The sequence below is a fragment of the Pleurodeles waltl genome, chromosome 3_1 (genome assembly GCF_031143425.1).
Source record: "Pleurodeles waltl isolate 20211129_DDA chromosome 3_1, aPleWal1.hap1.20221129, whole genome shotgun sequence".
NCBI classification, from domain to species: Eukaryota; Metazoa; Chordata; class Amphibia; order Caudata; family Salamandridae; genus Pleurodeles; species Pleurodeles waltl.
In genome coordinates, this window is record NC_090440.1 from 626,243,582 (window position 1) to 626,261,167 (window position 17,586).

At 41.4% G+C, this 17,586-nt stretch overlaps 1 protein-coding gene across 3 annotated transcripts in view; it reads right to left on the minus strand.

Annotated features, from left to right (window-relative positions):
* The window catches only part of CHID1 (chitinase domain containing 1), a 1,285,476-nt gene that overhangs the window by 1,141,248 nt on the left and 126,642 nt on the right, over positions 1 to 17,586 (minus strand). For all 3 annotated transcript variants that reach the window (XM_069223131.1, XM_069223132.1, XM_069223133.1), the window contains one exon: positions 8,724 to 8,856. In XM_069223131.1, coding sequence (XP_069079232.1) covers positions 8,724 to 8,856 — 133 coding nt within the window. The remainder of the gene's footprint in view (positions 1 to 8,723; positions 8,857 to 17,586) is intronic.

Consider the following 17,586-nt stretch of genomic DNA (forward strand, 5'->3'; position numbering starts at 1 on the left):
TAATATGCTGACTAAGAAAACATTTACTCAATCATCTTCTGAAATACAGTACTATTCATGTAAGACATAGGAGAACAGAATAATTGTTAACACCTGAGAAAAACATTTTTAGTATCCGAAACTGGATGGAAGCTCTAGGAAGCTAATAAAGCCATTAAAACAAATCACATCGCAAAACGTCGGAATACTAGCTTGCGCCCTTTGTCGTGAACCATGATTGTTGATAATATCTAGGAGAACGGAATTGTTTGAGATTGGTGTGTATGTAAAGACCGACTACATATACGTTATTTGCAGAAGTCACACGAACGTGTAATAGAGAAGAACAGATTCACCATTTTTAGGTTTTTGGAGAGGAAATCATTGAACCAGCAACAGATCAGCAGAGACTTACTCCCAAGTTCACAATAGAACAGATATATAGAAAGAGAGGATACTCGAGACATGTACCCGAATAAAAGTTTCATAATCATCAGATTATCCCCAGTAGGAATGGGATCTAACTAAGATGTCCCGGCACTTTCTGGTGTTATGACACATGACTTCCTTTAACTCTCTACATCAGTGGTTCTTAACCTGTGGTCCTACTCAGGGGGTCCACAGCTCTATAGAACATTAAATTAAACTGAGAATTTAAAATTTTAAAACATTCTTCAACTGTGAAGGAATTTGAAATCGGAGGCTTAAAATTAAGGTGGTATCCTTTGCTTGATTTGTTGAGGAGCACAAGTAAAGCAAACAGATTACAGTATGGACGAGGCCTCATTTGATGCTCTGACAAAAAGAGAGCAAACATTAGGAGCAAAAAAAGAGAGTGATATGCTAGAGTTTAGCATAACTCGGTCTTTAAAAATGTAAAACAAAATTTCGAGAATCTCCAACTTTCACACTGAAATTAAAATTCATTTTTGCTATATTTGATTGTGAATTAAATAAAATAAATAAATAAAATATTTCAGTGTTGCTGAGGCACATATCTGATTGAGCAAACTTTTGGATCTGCAATCCTGGTGTGCCGGTGTCTCGTGTTATAAATGGAATTCTGCTAAAATACTGGTTATTGTGGAAAGAGGGACGCCATCTAATATCTCTGGTAGGATCGGAATCTAGATTTGGCAAGGAGTGATGCTTACAGTGAATTTTTAAGCCTTCTTTAAGATATTTGACATTGATATTTATTTTCATAAAGCGCAGCATATGCCTGAAGGCGTCTTGTTACTAAGATTAAAGCTTTGCACAAAACCGACAGAAAGAAGGAAACACAAGCCTGTATTTTTAGTTGGCCGTATTAACATCGTTAAAATGATTCTTACCAAAATTACTGTGATCTATTTGTTAATTGGAGATTACAGTGCCAATTACTCTGTTGAATATAATTTCTAAGCTTTGTTTAAAAAAAAGTAAACTACTTTTAGCAGTGATATCGGTCTATACAATTAACAATCGTTTAAGTCTGTGTTTTTTAAGAAAACAACTGTTGTGGCGTGATTCCATTAGGAATGCATTTTATTTAGTCCGATAATTTCCTTGAGGTCCATGGCGACTTGTGGTGTGACTCCTTAGACAAAAATCCTGTATATTTCTGCAGACAAACTGTCATGGCCGACAGGTTCACCCTATGCTAAGAATTTACTTTGAACTTCCTAGCAAGAAGTTATGTTCTCTGCTAATGTTAGGTAAACATACATGCACTAAAATGTGTGTACATTCCTTCCACGAAAGTGCTAAGGACATTATTAAGATTATTATAAAACTCACTGCAGTACAGCCAGAAAACCAGCAAAATAAATGCCATTACGGAATACCTGCCGAAATCATTTATCTCTGCCATAGTAAGGTTTTAACTCTGCTTTTCCTTAGTAAGTTTACCTGACTCTTCCCCAGTTTTAAATGTTTGCTCTTTAAAGCTCCAGCATCATTTGACAATTCTGGCACCATGGATTGTTTTAATTTGGCCTAGTTATAAAATGTGAAAACAGGAAAGGTATAGTACACCCTTACCAACTGGTAGCTCCTCCTCGTCTCTCATCGGAGCAAAACTACCTTCATGTAAGTTGATGACAACAGACCGTATTTCAGAACGGACCCAGCGACCAATGAGGATACTCTGAACATGTAACACTCTCCAAGGCTCTCCTCAGGTTCAAGAAGGCACCATAAGAGAGCATCCAGTACAAACAACACACGGAGCGCTAAAGTAACAGTCCAGCAAACAGTAAATTGTGAAGAGTGATAGCATGTGTAGCTTTGAGCAAAGAGTCCAATGGTAATAGCAACACATTTTAATTCAAGTTAATGCAGAAAAAAGTGCAAAGAAACACCCCTGTGAGTAACACGTGAAAGTAACAAGCGAAAGGCGGTACACTGTGGCCCTGTGAAGGATGGACATATGACGGCAAACATTAAACTGCCTGGTGAAAAAAAGAAAGGCCAAATTAAGAGGATAGGACATAAACTGCTTGTGCAAACAATGTCACCTGTAATTGGAGTACACGGGGATTCGGTGTACGATCTGTTCTCGTATTACTTTCACGTGTTACTCACAGGGGAGGGTCTTATCATTTTTTCTGCATCATGACACTCTTTGAAGCAACAAAGAATTACGTAGTGTTTTATTCATACTTCTGACTTCTGAGTGTTGCCTTTTAATGGAGATTACACCGGTTTTGACTTGAGTGTACGCTTTGTTAAAGTGATTAGAATTTAAACTGAATGTGTGTTTTTGCAGGCTTGGTAAGGTCGCTGTAGACGAAACACGTGTCAGCTGCCATCTGCTTGTGAAAAAAATGTGTTGCTATTACTATTGGACAATTTGCTCAAAGCTATACAAAATATTAACTTTCCATATTTACTGATTAACAGCTGCTATTTTTGTGCTCTGGGTTTTGTTTGCATTGTATGGCGGTGTGAGAGTTTTCTCCCACACACATTATTGACACTAATGTGGCAGCATATTGCCCCACCTGTAGAGCATATTGCATATAGCTGTTTCCTACTCACCCTACTTTATAGAAAATGTGATAATTTTTTAACCACAGCTACCGCATTTCGAATCATCAAAGAGAACCTAATTGAGGCAAAGATACGGTATGAACAAAAACATAATACCTAATGCTTTGGGCTCTGGCGATATTTCCTCTGAAAGCTGGTGTGAACACTTGATTATCATTTGTGTTAGGAACAAGCTGTTTCCTGAAGTGTTTTTAGTACAGAATAAATCAAACTGAAGTTCCTACAATTAGATTGATTATTACGGCTCCTTCTTTCCAATATGTCCACTGTACAGGCGCCTATTCATCTTTAGGGAATCAGAGTTCCTTTAACTCACTCAACTCAATTAACTCAAATCTAGAACATCTCAGCATCCTTATAATTAGTGTACTACAGTGCTTAATTTGTAAATAAAAACGTGCCAGTGCCCAAAGCCTTCCTCTTAAACATGCGGCTGCTGCAATTAAATGTGGGAACACGGAAAACTGAGGTAGCGTAATCCTGAAGCCACCTAGGGCCTTTTCAATCCTTTTAAATCCCCTCCCTGCCCCTTCAGTTCACTCTTGCAGCTTTCTGCTTTTTCCCCATTGTGACGCCATTTCGTTTTTCTCTTCATCTGTCTTTCCAATGTGTGTCTTTTGCTCCCAGTAAATGCTTGAGATAGAAAAATAAGCACAGGCCCCCAAAAATAAGTGTTGGTGCTCAGCACCAGAAATAACAACCACAAATTAAGCACTGCTGTACTATCACTTTACAGGTGTTAGGTCTCTAGATGGCAGAGCTATGCACACTGTCCAAGTAGGGACCACAACGCTAGTCAAGGTAAGTCAGCTACAAACCTTAAAGTAACCTGTGCTCAATCTCTGGTAGGTTGGTACAGAGCAAGCAGGCTTAACTTAAGAGGCAATGTGTAAAGATGTCCTTAATGTACAGTAACAGTGAAAGGCATCACAATAGGACTCCACACCAGTTTAGAAAAATAGAAAATATTTATCTGAGTAAAACAAAACCCAAAATGACAAAAATCTAATCAGTAAAATTCCAGATATGAATTATTAAAGATTACGCATGAAAACAGTGCTTAGAAGTCACTAGTGATCAAAAGGTTACTTGAGGTCGCAAAGGACCAATGCAAATTCAAAATCCAGGCCGGTTTCCCGCACCTCTTGCCCTTCCTCTTTTTAGCAGTACCCAGGGTCATTGTTCTTCTGACTACCCTCTCGAGCTCCCATGGACCATGTGGTCAGGCACACCCACTCAGGCAACCCCATCTTCTCCAAGTGTGACCCAAGCTCCACCTCTTTCAAGATGGTGTGCTCCAGGTTGCTGTCCAGCAGACAATCCACAGGCATGGATGTACTCCCAGCTACCTTCAGCAGACCTAAGACTCCCCCCACACTCAGAGAACCATAGCCACTGGGTAGAGGCTCTCACGGTTGTCAGCAGCAACAACTTGGTGGAACGTATTAGGGAAGACCTGCTCTGAAGACACCAGATGACACCTGAGGGTTGTCATGCTGGCTGCTATGTCTCTGAGAGCCTCTACCCTCTGTCCATTGATGGGCACCCACTGACTGCACTTTCCAATAATGTCAGGCATGTGGGTTCTTTGTACCATCTCTCCATCACCCAGGGACACTAAGGATAACTTCACTCTCTCCCCAGCAGTATCTAGGGGCAACTCCTCCTCAAACGCTACATTAGCCAGCCCCAGAGACTGCCCATAAGTAGGTGGCTGTGCCTGCTTGGGACAACTAGCATCTCCCTTGTAGTGCCCTTCCTGATGACATTCACAGCACTTCACGGGAGTCCTCCCTGCAGAATTATTCTCAGGGAATCACTTCTTTCTCTCAGAAGGGGGAAGTGAACCCCACCCTACAGAACTAGTTTGGGGCCCAACTCCTTACTCTTTTTGTCTCCCCGCCTCCTTCTTCTGGTGAGGACCCTGCTAACCCTTGGCGTGATCCCCCCAAGGTACCTTCTTGAGAACCCAGATGCCAACCCAGCAGTCCGCTTCATTAGCAAGCTATCTAGGGTTAGTGAGGTTGCTGTCAACAAGGTATTGGCGCAGATCTGGAAAACAAAGACTGAACAGGTGCTCTGTTTCAAACAAACTGTACAACCCCTGATAATTATTTACTTCACCGCCTCCCACCCAACCATCAAGTGCCTTGCAAGAAAATTCACAAAATCCACCCAGGTCTGTTTTGAAATCTTTTGACTATCCCTGAATTTCTGCCTATATTTATCTGGGGTCAGACCAAACTTTCTAATTAGGGCCTCCTTCATGGGGGGTATACCTCCTCTTGTCACTCTCTACTAGGGCCAATAGAGTGTTCCTCCCCTCACTAGGGACATGTCTCCACAAACTATCTCCCCAATCTGCTTCAGGCAACTTGTGCACTTGCAGAGAAATTTCGTAGGCCTCATACTATCTGTCTTTGTCGTCTCCCACCACAAAATCAAACACCAGATCCCTGGGTAGGTATGTGGACCCTCCTGACGGAGGGCACAGACGAATTGCTGCCACAATCATCGCTGGACTCCACCTGTCTGGCCTTGATGTCCAGGTCTCTCAGGCTCAACTCTTGAGCCAACATCTACTTTTTCTCTTCTATCACCAGTCTCTCTTTGCCTTGATGTCCAGGTCTCTCAGGCTCAACTCTTGAGACAACATCCACTTTTTCTCTTCAGTAGCCAATCTCTTTTGGCTCTCCTCCATCTCCATGGCAAGACTTTTCTCTTGTACGGCCTGTTTCTTCTTTTGCTCCTCCTCCTCTATGGACAGTTGCCTTTGTTTCCCCTCAAATTTGAGTTTGGCCGCTCCAATCCGAACTTTCTCTCTTCCCTCTCCAGCTCCTCTAGGGACCGGCCTTTGGATGACACATTTCTCCCTGGCCTGGAAGGGACCCTCATTCCTAGGGGTAAGTTGCTTGTCTCCCCCACAGACAGCAGCCTAAGGCCTCCTCTCAGACCCTGGTCCAAATCATCCTCCGTATCCAGCTCTCCCTCAGTCTCCTTCAAGGTCTCGTTTGATGCAGCATGGGCTTCTGAATAGGACCTCAGTGCCCTTTGCAATTCTAACTTCTTGCTCCTTGCAGCAACCCAAAATCCTTACAGAAACATGTCCAGTCCTTCTCACTGCAGGCAAGAAGCAGCAGGCTAACACCACAAAGCAAGTAGCAAAGTATCAGTCCCACCTACAGCACACAGCAAGAAGTAAGCCAACACAGCAATTTAGATGCAGGATGGTAGTCCCTTCCTGGCACCAGAGCAGTCCCCCTGCCTGGCAGTGTCTCCTGGGTTCCAGTAGAGTTCTAATTTGGCGGGCTTTGGGTCCAGTACTTATACCCAAATGTCCCTTTGAAGTGGGGGAGACTTCAATAGAGGCCTTTGAAGATCACAGCTCAGGAAGACCCATCAGCGTGGTGATGAGCCATCAGGATGCACCCAAGATCCCTTTCTGTGTGACTGTCTACAGTAGAGGGAATGCACAAAGCCCAGCTGTTGTCTACCACAGACAAGTATACAGAGACAGGCAGAGGAACAGAATTGTAAAAGTAAGAAAATGCCAACTTTCTAAATGTGACATTTTCATACTTACAATTTAAAATCCAACTTCACCCTAAGATGTGAATTTGAAGTGTGATTCCAGAGACACCAAAAGCCATATTTCTACCTTTTCCCTATTGGAAGTTACACTTAAAAGAGAGGTTTTAAGGTAATCCCAATGTTAACCCCAGGGAGAAATGGGTCTTGTAGTAGTGGAAAATTAATTTAGCAGTTTTTCCCTACCTGGACATGTCAAACTTAAAATTACATGTCCAACATTTTACATACACTGCACCCTGCCCTTGGGGATAACTAGGGCCTACTTTAAGGATGACTTACATGTAATAAAAAGGAAGGCTTGGGCCTGGCAAGGGGGTGCACTTACCAAGTTGAAATGGCAGTTTAGACTGCGCACACAGGCTCTGCAGTGGCAGACCTGAGACATGTTTGAAAGCCTACTATAGTGGCCGGTACAATCAGTGTTGCAGGCCCACTTCTACCATTTAATTTACTGGCCCTGGGCACATAGAGTGCTATTTACTAGGGACTTACAAACAGGGCCACTGGAGTTATGTGATTGTGCGACCACAGCGATTTTCGCATAATTATAGATTTGCTGCATTTACCACATAACCCATCATCTGCCACATAATCTGCATATTTTAACAAAAACATTTATTTCCAGCTCAAACAGTTCAAGGGTTATTAACAACGCAGCAACATGTCACTTCGCAGTGGAAGACCCTTGCAAATTTGGACTGGTCACCGTTCTATTGCTAATTGCTATGTGTGGGTGTTAAACTGATATTACTGAGGTGCAATCAATGCTCATACAGTGTTATTAAGTTTACAAATGATGAAATAATGAAGCAAAACTATTACAAAAAGGGTAGCTTTACGCCTCATTATTTGGCTTTTCTTTCTGCATTATTTACTCAACCCTGCTGCATAATGTGGCCATCTCCTGACGCATAATTCCAGTGGCCTTGCTTGCAAGTAAATTAAATATGTCAATTGTGGAGAAGTCAATGTTACCATGTTTAGAGTACAGAGAACCTGCACCTTAGAACTGATCAGCAGTGGCAATGTGCCCAGAATCCTAAAAGCCAGCAAAAATCAATCATAAAAACAAGAGGTCGGAGGGCAAACATTTACGGGAAAACACGCCAAGGATACCAGGTCTAATAACAGGGTTAGTACAAATGAAGGGGCAGCTTGTCAAGCTGTGATGGTTTGCAGGATTATTGCCTCCTGGGCTTCTTTAAGGAAAACATTAGGGTATCCAAAGATGGTACATTCAAATAGGATAGAGTGTTAATAGGAGACCCTGGCATCCAGCCAAACATGTGTCTCTACATAAAGAGCTGAAAGATGTGAAAGTCATTGGCACTCAGAAATGTAAACTTTGGGTGTACATGACTCTATGCAATTCACGCTGTTGACAAACTTTCCAGAATGCCTGCTGATCCTAGGTCCTTACAGCTCTCAGTAACTTGACCAATGCTGTTCCTCACAATCCTCCTTTTTTGAAGTTCATCAGATTGCTATGTCTTTTTCTCAAACAAGTGTTGTTTTCCTTAGAATCTTAGTCTCCTTGTTGTTCACATCCTATAAGGAGCTTGCCAGCCTTGGCCTTGATATTAAAGTTAGAGCACATCTAAAAGGAACAATGAATGAGGGCCTGATTTAGTGTTTGGTGGACGGATTACTCTCTCACAAACGTGACTGGTATCCTGTCCACCTTATTACAAGGGCGTTATACCCGATGACACTCATAATAAGTTGGACGGCATATCCGTCATGTTTGTGATGATGTAACTTGTTTGCCAAATTCGAAATCTGTTGCGAGGTTTCCTCAAACCTATGATTTCAACACATCTTATAAAAACCACTCCAATCAATATCCTTAAAATGTGAAGTCACATCTGCAATATATCACACTGAAATAGTCATGGTTAAGGTAACAGCAATTAGCTGTCAGGTTGCTTCCCATATACTGATGATGGACGCAAGGCGGGTATATCCGAGGTGTACGCAAGACCTCCACTTCCTAGCCTACATTCTAAGCACTTCCACAGGGCAGACAGACCGCATGGTTTAAAAAGGCAAACGTATGTTCCTAGGATGCCTACGTCAGTCTGCTTTTCTAAGCACCGAAAAAAAGGAAAAGTGAGGCTCACCTTGATCAGCATCGTGAAGCCCTGTGATCTGGAACATCTCTTTCCCCCTCCTTTTCACCTGCAGCCACACAGGGGAAACCAGGGTGAATTTGCTCCCAAACGTTTTGGCGATATCATACCCATGGCTGTTCCACTGTAGGAAAAGAACACACGACAGTAGTTAGAAGCCTTCGTTATGGCCATCTTTTATCTACAATTCACTGGGGTCATGAATGGGTTACACCTCATAGTCAAAGAGAGAAAAGCACGAGGACCCGAGTTCAGGCACTCAGCGGAAGGCAACAATAGCAACAGGAAGGATAACGATTAAGTTAAGTGCTTCTCATATAAATATAATAATTTGCGGGAGTTATCCTGCCGGAAGACTGGGCACCATAATAAAGGAAAATATAAAATTAGGCGAGGAGAAGAGGGTGGGTGGTTGAGGAAAGGAAGATAATTTACAAATCTATTTAAAAATGTTTTAAATGTTTAGCCACAGGAATCTACTCACATAATCAACTCGAGGAATCATATTATAGCTACTAAACTACTGGTCGGTCATCTTGCATCTAAGCTACTCAGATGGTAACTATTTTCTTGCTTTGTTTTACACTGACCTTACATTATGTACTACTGCAATTGCGCCACTTAGCCCGCCGTGACCAGTTATGAACATGTTAATAGATTTATGCATCATTTTTCAATCTTCAACAGCACTCCTTCTCCTAAAAAAAGGAATGGGGGCAAACCACAAAGGCGAACGAAAATTATCAACGATACTAAAATTAATCAACGAAAAACTAACGTGCTATGTATGCCATGGAAATGTAATTTAGGAACATCAGTTATCAAAACCATCATTCACTGTGAGACACTGAATGCTAGAGAAATCGAGTTCTTTAAGTTACAGATTACAAATGATCTGATGTGTAGAAGAACAGAAATACAGTGAAAGATTTTGTGGACGTTTAGAAACCTACACATGCATAATCTATAGAATGGCTGGCTGGTCATGGGGCATAAGGAAAGTCAAATGAGTATGCATACTCAAGATATGGTGGTACACTTCAAGCAAAAATGTGCACTCTCATCCCTCTTTCTGTACTTCTGTTTAGAGAAGTAACTATGTGAAAATATTGTGCAATAAATTAAGCCTCAGAGGCGGACACTACGCCACGCTACAGCTCCTCCCCACTTTATAGGCAGCTGTATGTAATCTTTTAACTGTATACGTTAACATACTGCACTACATAACATTTTGTAATTTCTCAATATAAATAGATGCAAAGCTCTGACGTGAATGGTCTTCCTCGCGCCATACCTGTCCTAACAATAAGGTAAGCTAAGCACCTGGCCCGAAAGATCTCATACAAGGTAAATGATCTTCAGACAAGCGCCCCCTTATCCTAGCTCAGGTCTGTCCAAATAGAATCCAGAAGGCAACAATCTATGCCAGAATTTAAGGACATACCCATAAATCAACGTTATATACAATGCATCTAAACTAATTTACAAAGTCAGTAGTAATCCTGAAAATCTGGCCACTATCTGGCTCTCTGGACCTACGTTCAACACGCCTGACCTAGACCATACATTGGCACTCGACTAGTAACTTCCTGACTGGTGTATGTTATATATTATAGGGTGTATTTTATATATATTATTTTTTCTTCCACTTAAAACACCTAAAGGTGAAGTTAAGCTTAGCGTTGGTTAGAACACACTAATTTGTTTAAAAAACACACACAACTAAGATATAGACTTAAAACACAGAGTGCAGGTATGGTTACGAATTGAAACTGAAAATCCACTAAAATTTGCAAGTTATTCTTAGGACAGCAATACATAACTAGCCCAACAGCCATACAAACCATAAGTAGCACACCAAATGCAATGCTCTTGACCTCTTCCTTAATGAAACAGAAGAAATTATACATGTTGCAAATCAGCTTACAGATGAGATTACATATCACATTACTCTTACCAATTTGACAGAGATGACTATAAATGAATCATTTACTGGTTTGAGAAATGATTGCTGTTTAACTACATTTTGCTTCAAGGTGTTATTATCTACTGGTAAAAATATTTTGAGGATATAAGCATTACATTTGGTGTTTGCCTTATGGTACGCAAGGCCAATCCCCTTTCCCCTTGGACTTGGGTCACGATTAGCAGGGTTTGGCTGCAGCATAAACCAACCCCCCTTGTGGCTAGGCCTTCTGCGGTTACCAGCAGGATTTGGCAGCAGGAACTAAACAGTGGGGAGACCCTTCTCACAATCCATCATGTGTGACCAATGCCCGAGTGGGGCTGATTTCTAAGCGCAGCAGTAAATCACTGAATGCTTTCCCACCATTTATTTAAAAATTCATTTTAATACAATTCGGAAATCCTTTGCTCAGTTGGTGACTTCAGGACTGGGGAGGGGAGTGAAATTCCTATAGCCCGATACCCAGGACATATTGTTTGGGGTCAAAGTCAACAGGTTTTCATGTTTATTTTGTCCTTGGAACAAAACCCTCTGCAATGCAATCCCCTTGGCTGCCAGTTTACAGTACCACATTATGGATCAGGGAAGGGCATTGACTGCAGTTAAGGAAATATTTGTGTCCATATCTTAATGCTGTTCAAACATGTATTCATGTTCATTATTGCAGAGCCTTTATTATCAGGGCGAGCGCTCTAAGGAAAGGTACGTACGGACTACACTACTGACAGTGGTTTCAGCATTAAAATGTGTACACACGTTTGCAAAGTTTAACACTATGGGTCTATGTATAATGCTTCTAAAATGCTCTCTAATTAGATACTTGCAGAAGCTTGAAAGCACGACTGAAGATTAATTGCTTTCAAATGAAATGTTCACAAAACAAATTAACAAGGAAAAAAACTTTTGCTAAACTACAGTGAATGTTTACGTACCATTTCTGTGAAGCACCACCTAGTAACATTTGTTGATACATGACAGTATTTCCAAAACAAATTTGTAATGAAAAAATCAGTGTAGCCAGTTTCAACAAGATTATTGGAAATATGAAAATAAACAAGCACTGCCAAAGTCAATAGGTCTGACCTATGTGATCAGCCTTTTGGTTTTGTGAATGTGTGTCTTGTTTTGACTAATTTTTTTGTAAAACTTTACTGCCAGGCCCTCACCACTATAACAAACATTGACAAAAAGCCAAAACACTTTCTGGCCTCCAAAAGCACACATTGTCACAACAGGTCCTGGTGCTGAACAAAACTACTTTGTGTGCTGATATGCTCTTGTGAAAGAAAAGACTGCTGTCACTCACAGGGAAGCTAGTCGATCGATAGAGAGATAGAATTTATATGTTCACTTTTTCCTCAGAGTGTTACTTCTGCCCTTGTCAGGAGTACATTTCCAACCTTTCTCAGTATGGGAAAAGATTAGAGAACAACTGGTGAAAGCCACTAAAATATGCACATTAGTAAGTTTGTACACCTCAAAAGGGTTTTCCACACCTGGAACTATTGCTTACCATAACCACCAGCAGCAGTATCAGCGAGGCTATTATCAGAGTTCCTATATAATGAGATTGCTGCCATAATTTGCCGCTGCACTACGTAACACCAAAAGGACAAGTGTTCTTTTTTTACATGACAAGTAGATTTATGAAGCAACCTGTGCAATAGATAAGCAAATATTTTATCAAATTCCACACCTCTGAGAACCCTCCCTTGGTCCTGCAGACTCAGGAAGGGTTCAGGACCAATGATTTCACCATATGGTTCGACTAGCGGTCAGGGTGGGTTCATCCTGCCCACTTATAACTTTTTTCTTTTTCGAGACATGGTGCCCTTTGTTAGGTAACAGCAACGGTCAAAATATTTTTTTTGCAACAGCTAGGCAATCAGAGTGCAGTGGATTTGCAAATGCACAGCCGGATTGGAGAATCCGCAATACTCAGTGAGACAGATAGCTCCTTCAGTCAATGGCATACTCCTTTTTTTATTTAATAGGGCTTCAAAAAGCGACAACAGCACCACTACAGTTATGGTTCAATCAAACTTTGTATTGAAAATACTTACTTGTTTTCTTGATGATTTTGGTGCTGTTTGATGAATCTGCACGAAACTTCAAAGAAAAAGCGCATCCAATTGGATTCTTCAATGAGAACTTGCAAATTCAATTAAAAAGCAGGGCGCCATTAGACCAGGGACCTTTTGCTCCAGCTGTCGATTGCAGAATTCATGAATCTGCTGACGTTGATTTGCTGGCTGTCACAGGAACATTTCTGTTGTGGCTGCCATTACTCAGTACAATGCACTTAGCACTACGGAGGCATGGTGAAATTATGCTGACCCTCTCCCATGCCTGTGCAAAGGGATGCACTAACAACAAATTAATTATCAAAAAATTACTTTTCCCATGGGATATGTGAATCTCGTGCTGAAGTCCATAAAACTGTGGTTCAGCACTGAGTTTGTGGATCCTGTTAAGCAAACAGAAAAAAAATCAGTGCAGTACTGCAGAGCTTGGCCAATGTCCACATGTGGAGGTTGGTCGCACGGCCAAATTGATGTCATTATTGATATCATCTGAGATTTCATCAGTGATGTCATCAATTATGTAATTTAACATGTCATTAAAAGTGTATGAGGAGGCCCAAGCATTATTCTTAAACTTAAGTTGTCATACTCCATCACCTAACTATAAGCTTTGGTTTTTTTCAGTGAATTTCAGGGTTTTTACGCATATCAAGATATTTCTATCACACCCAAATATAACGTCACTTTAACCTTTGTTTTTTCAGTGAATTACTGCTTTGTTTCATCATATTCCAAATTTACCATGAGTAAAACCTTCTACAGGGACGGCTCTGCACTACTGCTATTGTTGCTGGGGCCGGAGGGCCTGACTATGTGCCCCAGAAGCCCTGTGAGCAAGAAAGGAAGCAGGAGTATACTGCATAGATGGGGTGCATTTAAGCACCACTCTTACCCCGCAACGTGGGACGATTGCTGTGATAGTGCCAATTTTTAAGAAGAGAAACTGAAAATCCATTGGGGTTATCGGCCAATATCCCTGCTGGTCTCAGCTGCGAAGTTCAAGAGAAGAGCTGTTCTAGATCACCTTGTTGCATGAATTACAGCGACAGACATACTGTCAGAGTTCAGTATGGGTTTTGCGAGTGGCTCGGCACAATGGGGCAATGTCTAAATCGGCATCTGCTGGTCAGTAAATACACTGTTACCAAGCAGGGCACTGTCTGCCTGGCCTTCATGGATCTTTCTTGCAGCTTCAACAGCGTGGTCAGGTCGAAATTATGGGCGGTCTGACGTTGGAGGGGAAGACGATCTGGTGCAGTGTTTGAGAGCCCTGCATTGTGACCTTTCAGCATCAGTGGGGTTTGGCCTGTCTGGGAAACGGACAGACAGTTAAAGCTAGGAAGAGGGGTGTGACAGGGTGGGGTCCTGGCTTCTGTTCTGTTCTTTTGTATATTAATGGCCGCCGCGCAGCTGTTCCAAACACCATGTCGCCCCTACAATTGGTAGGAATCTGGTCCCTGTTTTACTATATGCAGACTATGGGGTTTTGTTAACTAGAACCCCTAATGGGCTAAACGTTTTATTCCAAGAATATGTCTTTTATGGAAACACTGGGCCTGGCTACTAATGAAACAAATACTTTTATTATGGTTTGTTGGCCTAGAAATTATAAGATGAGGGGCATCTATCTGGTCATCCTGTTGCCCACATTGACGAGATTTCATATTTGGGAGCTGCCATGGATGCCAGGAGTAACTTGGGGCACTTGTGTAGCCAAGTTGAGGCAGAAATGTTTATGCTTCGTTGGCCACATTTTCAACTTGGCTAAAAGCATTGGGGGAAAAAAAAAACCTGTAGACCCTTTTCTGGAAATCTATAGGAGGAATTGCCTTCTGGTCCTCATGTATGGCGCAGGAATTTGGGGATATTGTAACATTAGTCCTCTCCAAGTTGAGCAAAATAGGGTGCTAGGGGGGACATTTTGGGGTCTCACATGTGTGCTTTTATGGGCACATCTGTGACCGAAATAAAGAAAATGTGATTTTTTGATTTGATTCTTCAGGATGCCAACCCCACAGTACATAACCTGCAGCCATGAACAGTGGAGGTTTGGCACATGGATTGCCAATTTGATATCTTCTTTTTTAACTGTTTTTTTAAAGTTTCTTTAAATATCGTTTTGAACCTTTTTTGAACCATAAATTGTTTTTAAAACAACGATTAACTATTTTTTCAACTTTTTAAAAGAATTTGTTGAATTTATTTTTCAATAAACTTTGTATTTATTATGTTTAATCTACAAGTCTTTGTGTTGGTGTTTCAGATAGTCCTGCATGGCTTTTGCAAAATGTTTTCCAGGAAGGTACGACCTGTAGACACTGTTTCCACTATGTTGCAAAATACTGCATATTTATTTTCATAGGCTTCCTCTTCTTGTTGCTGCTGTACTTCAGGTCATGCAGTTTCAATTCCTTTGCTCCCCGATGTCCTTCTTTGGTCTTTGCCTGAGCCAGATGGTTGGGGTGCATAACCTGAAGTGCTTCCACATGGCACTTATAGCCATGGAGTACTGCCCTAGTCGGCTCCTGTTCAGAGAACGACTTCACAAAGATCAAGTTACTTTTTGGCCATTTATCCTTTTTCGCTCAGCTGGAAACGTAAACTATTTACAGACAGACCACAGACTCCCTTTTTGGGCCTACTGGAATGTACAGCAGTCGATGTTGATGGTAGTGCTATCATGTTGTCACCTTGTGATGTGCAAGCATGAGCAGGGCATGTGGATGGAGTGTCAGGTAGCTGCTGCTCTGGAGTATGTCCTGAAGTCATGATGGAGTAGGTTTGCTGAACACAGTTCTCCCTCAGTAAAAAAACAAAAAAATGCAATGGGTAAATGGTGTTCAGGAATTTGCTTCATGCTTTCTTCTGAAACCTCTGGGCTTATTTGCCTGATTGATGTACAATGAGTGGCTAGTCGGATGGCTTCTTTAATTTTTTTTCGATATCCTTTTGGTACTGCAACACTTCCGCAGCACCCATAGAGGCAATGATAGAGTGCTGCATTACCACCAGGGGGCCTTTACTTCTTTTTCTGGCTCCAGCAGTACCACAAAAGTACAGTGGGACCAAAACGTTTTAACTAAAGCTAGGTTTTCTATAAAAGGGTAATTTTGTCAAATTTGAGTCTAAAAGTTTCTTGACAGGTCCAAATAAGTAAGAGATTTTGTAGTTTCTATTGAAATCTAGGTTTCTAGGTGGTGTAGTACCAAACAATCGGTACCATAATACCAATGACTCCAAGTAAAACAGCAACTGATTGGATGGAATGACTGTATCTGTGCAAAACAAAGTAGTTCCAGTCCTATTTTATGCATGGGTATTTGGGTCACACTTGGTTTACACCTTGTGCAATCCATTCTTATTTTGCTGGGCATGCCTCTTATTTTTGGAGATTAGACCAAAAATACAATGGAGAATGGCATCAAAACACTGAAGCTCAAGACCCTGAAGATGTGGGGGTGGGAAGCTAACACCGCCCCTAATCAATACTTTGAGTGTTCTTCATAATTTCACCATATGATAAACAGGTCTCTGTGAATAAAGACACATGCAAAATCTATGACAACATTTTCAGCTGGGGGAAGTGCTTACTGGATGCATACGCATCCAAACACATGCTGGCAATTCAACTTTACTGAAAGGAGAAGGCAAAACGGCAGGGACATCTACATCTGGTAATGCCCTCCAGCACATTGCAGCCCCGCGGAGATACCTTTCTTCTGGATGTCGCAGCCCGAAAGCAGGACTCAGGCCTGAGCTTTAGCAGAGTTAGACTCTATTGTCTTCACTGTGGCAAAGTAATATCTGTCAACAAGCAGAGTGTCCTGCGCAGAAGAACCAGGTGGTAGCTCATCAGGCCACTTGCAATAAGTAACTTCTTTTATTTCTCTAATTCAGACAGCCTTCTTTTAGGTTATTTTTTATGTAATTCCTCCCCCAAAAAACGAAATATACAAAAAACATTACAAAACAGTTTCAAAAAATTCAAAAAAATGATTTTTTCTCAACCACATATAGTGGATTAAAAATCGAAAAAAATATTCTATTTGTCATGTCTGTCCCTAACTGTCAAATTGTGATACTATGGTCCTAGGCCCAGAAGTAGCAATGTTAGATTCGCAAAAAAAAAAAAATGTCGCAATATGGCCACAGACTTTTTACAAATCTGGTGATAACTTGTGAATCGACCTATGTATGAACAGGTTGATTCACAAAATACTGGATCACAGTGGCTCACAATCCTACCTCCCTCATTAATATTCATGAGATAGGTTACAAATTGTAACTCAAATTAGCTGCCATCACACAGATGGTGAACTTCTGGCATCAGTAGACCACCATGAATGTAAACACTTCGCCAAGGCAATGCCATGCGTCCAAACCCTGCTGATCATGTCCTTCAGAAGTACACAGAGGTGCTTGACTGCAAAGCCTGGCCTAAAAAAAAAGAGGCTGACCAGCCTGTAGCAGGTTGAGTACCCTTGCCAGGCCCCAGGAGCTAACCCATCTAAATAACGCAATGTCTGTTTGGCCCGAATATCCATAGGTCCACTTGCCTTTTTACAACCCCAATTTAAATCAAATCTATTACTGCCTTAGCACACTTGTGACCGTTTAGACATTGCTGAGCCTGGAGTGTACCTAAATACCGAATTTAAATTAAATCCATTACTGCCTTAACACACTTATGAACATTTAAACAATGCTAAGGCTGGAGCATAACAATACAATTCTGTCTGCCTACATAAATAAGTATTACAAATCCGAACAATTTCCAAAGATATTCCCTCCCTCAGATTGACAC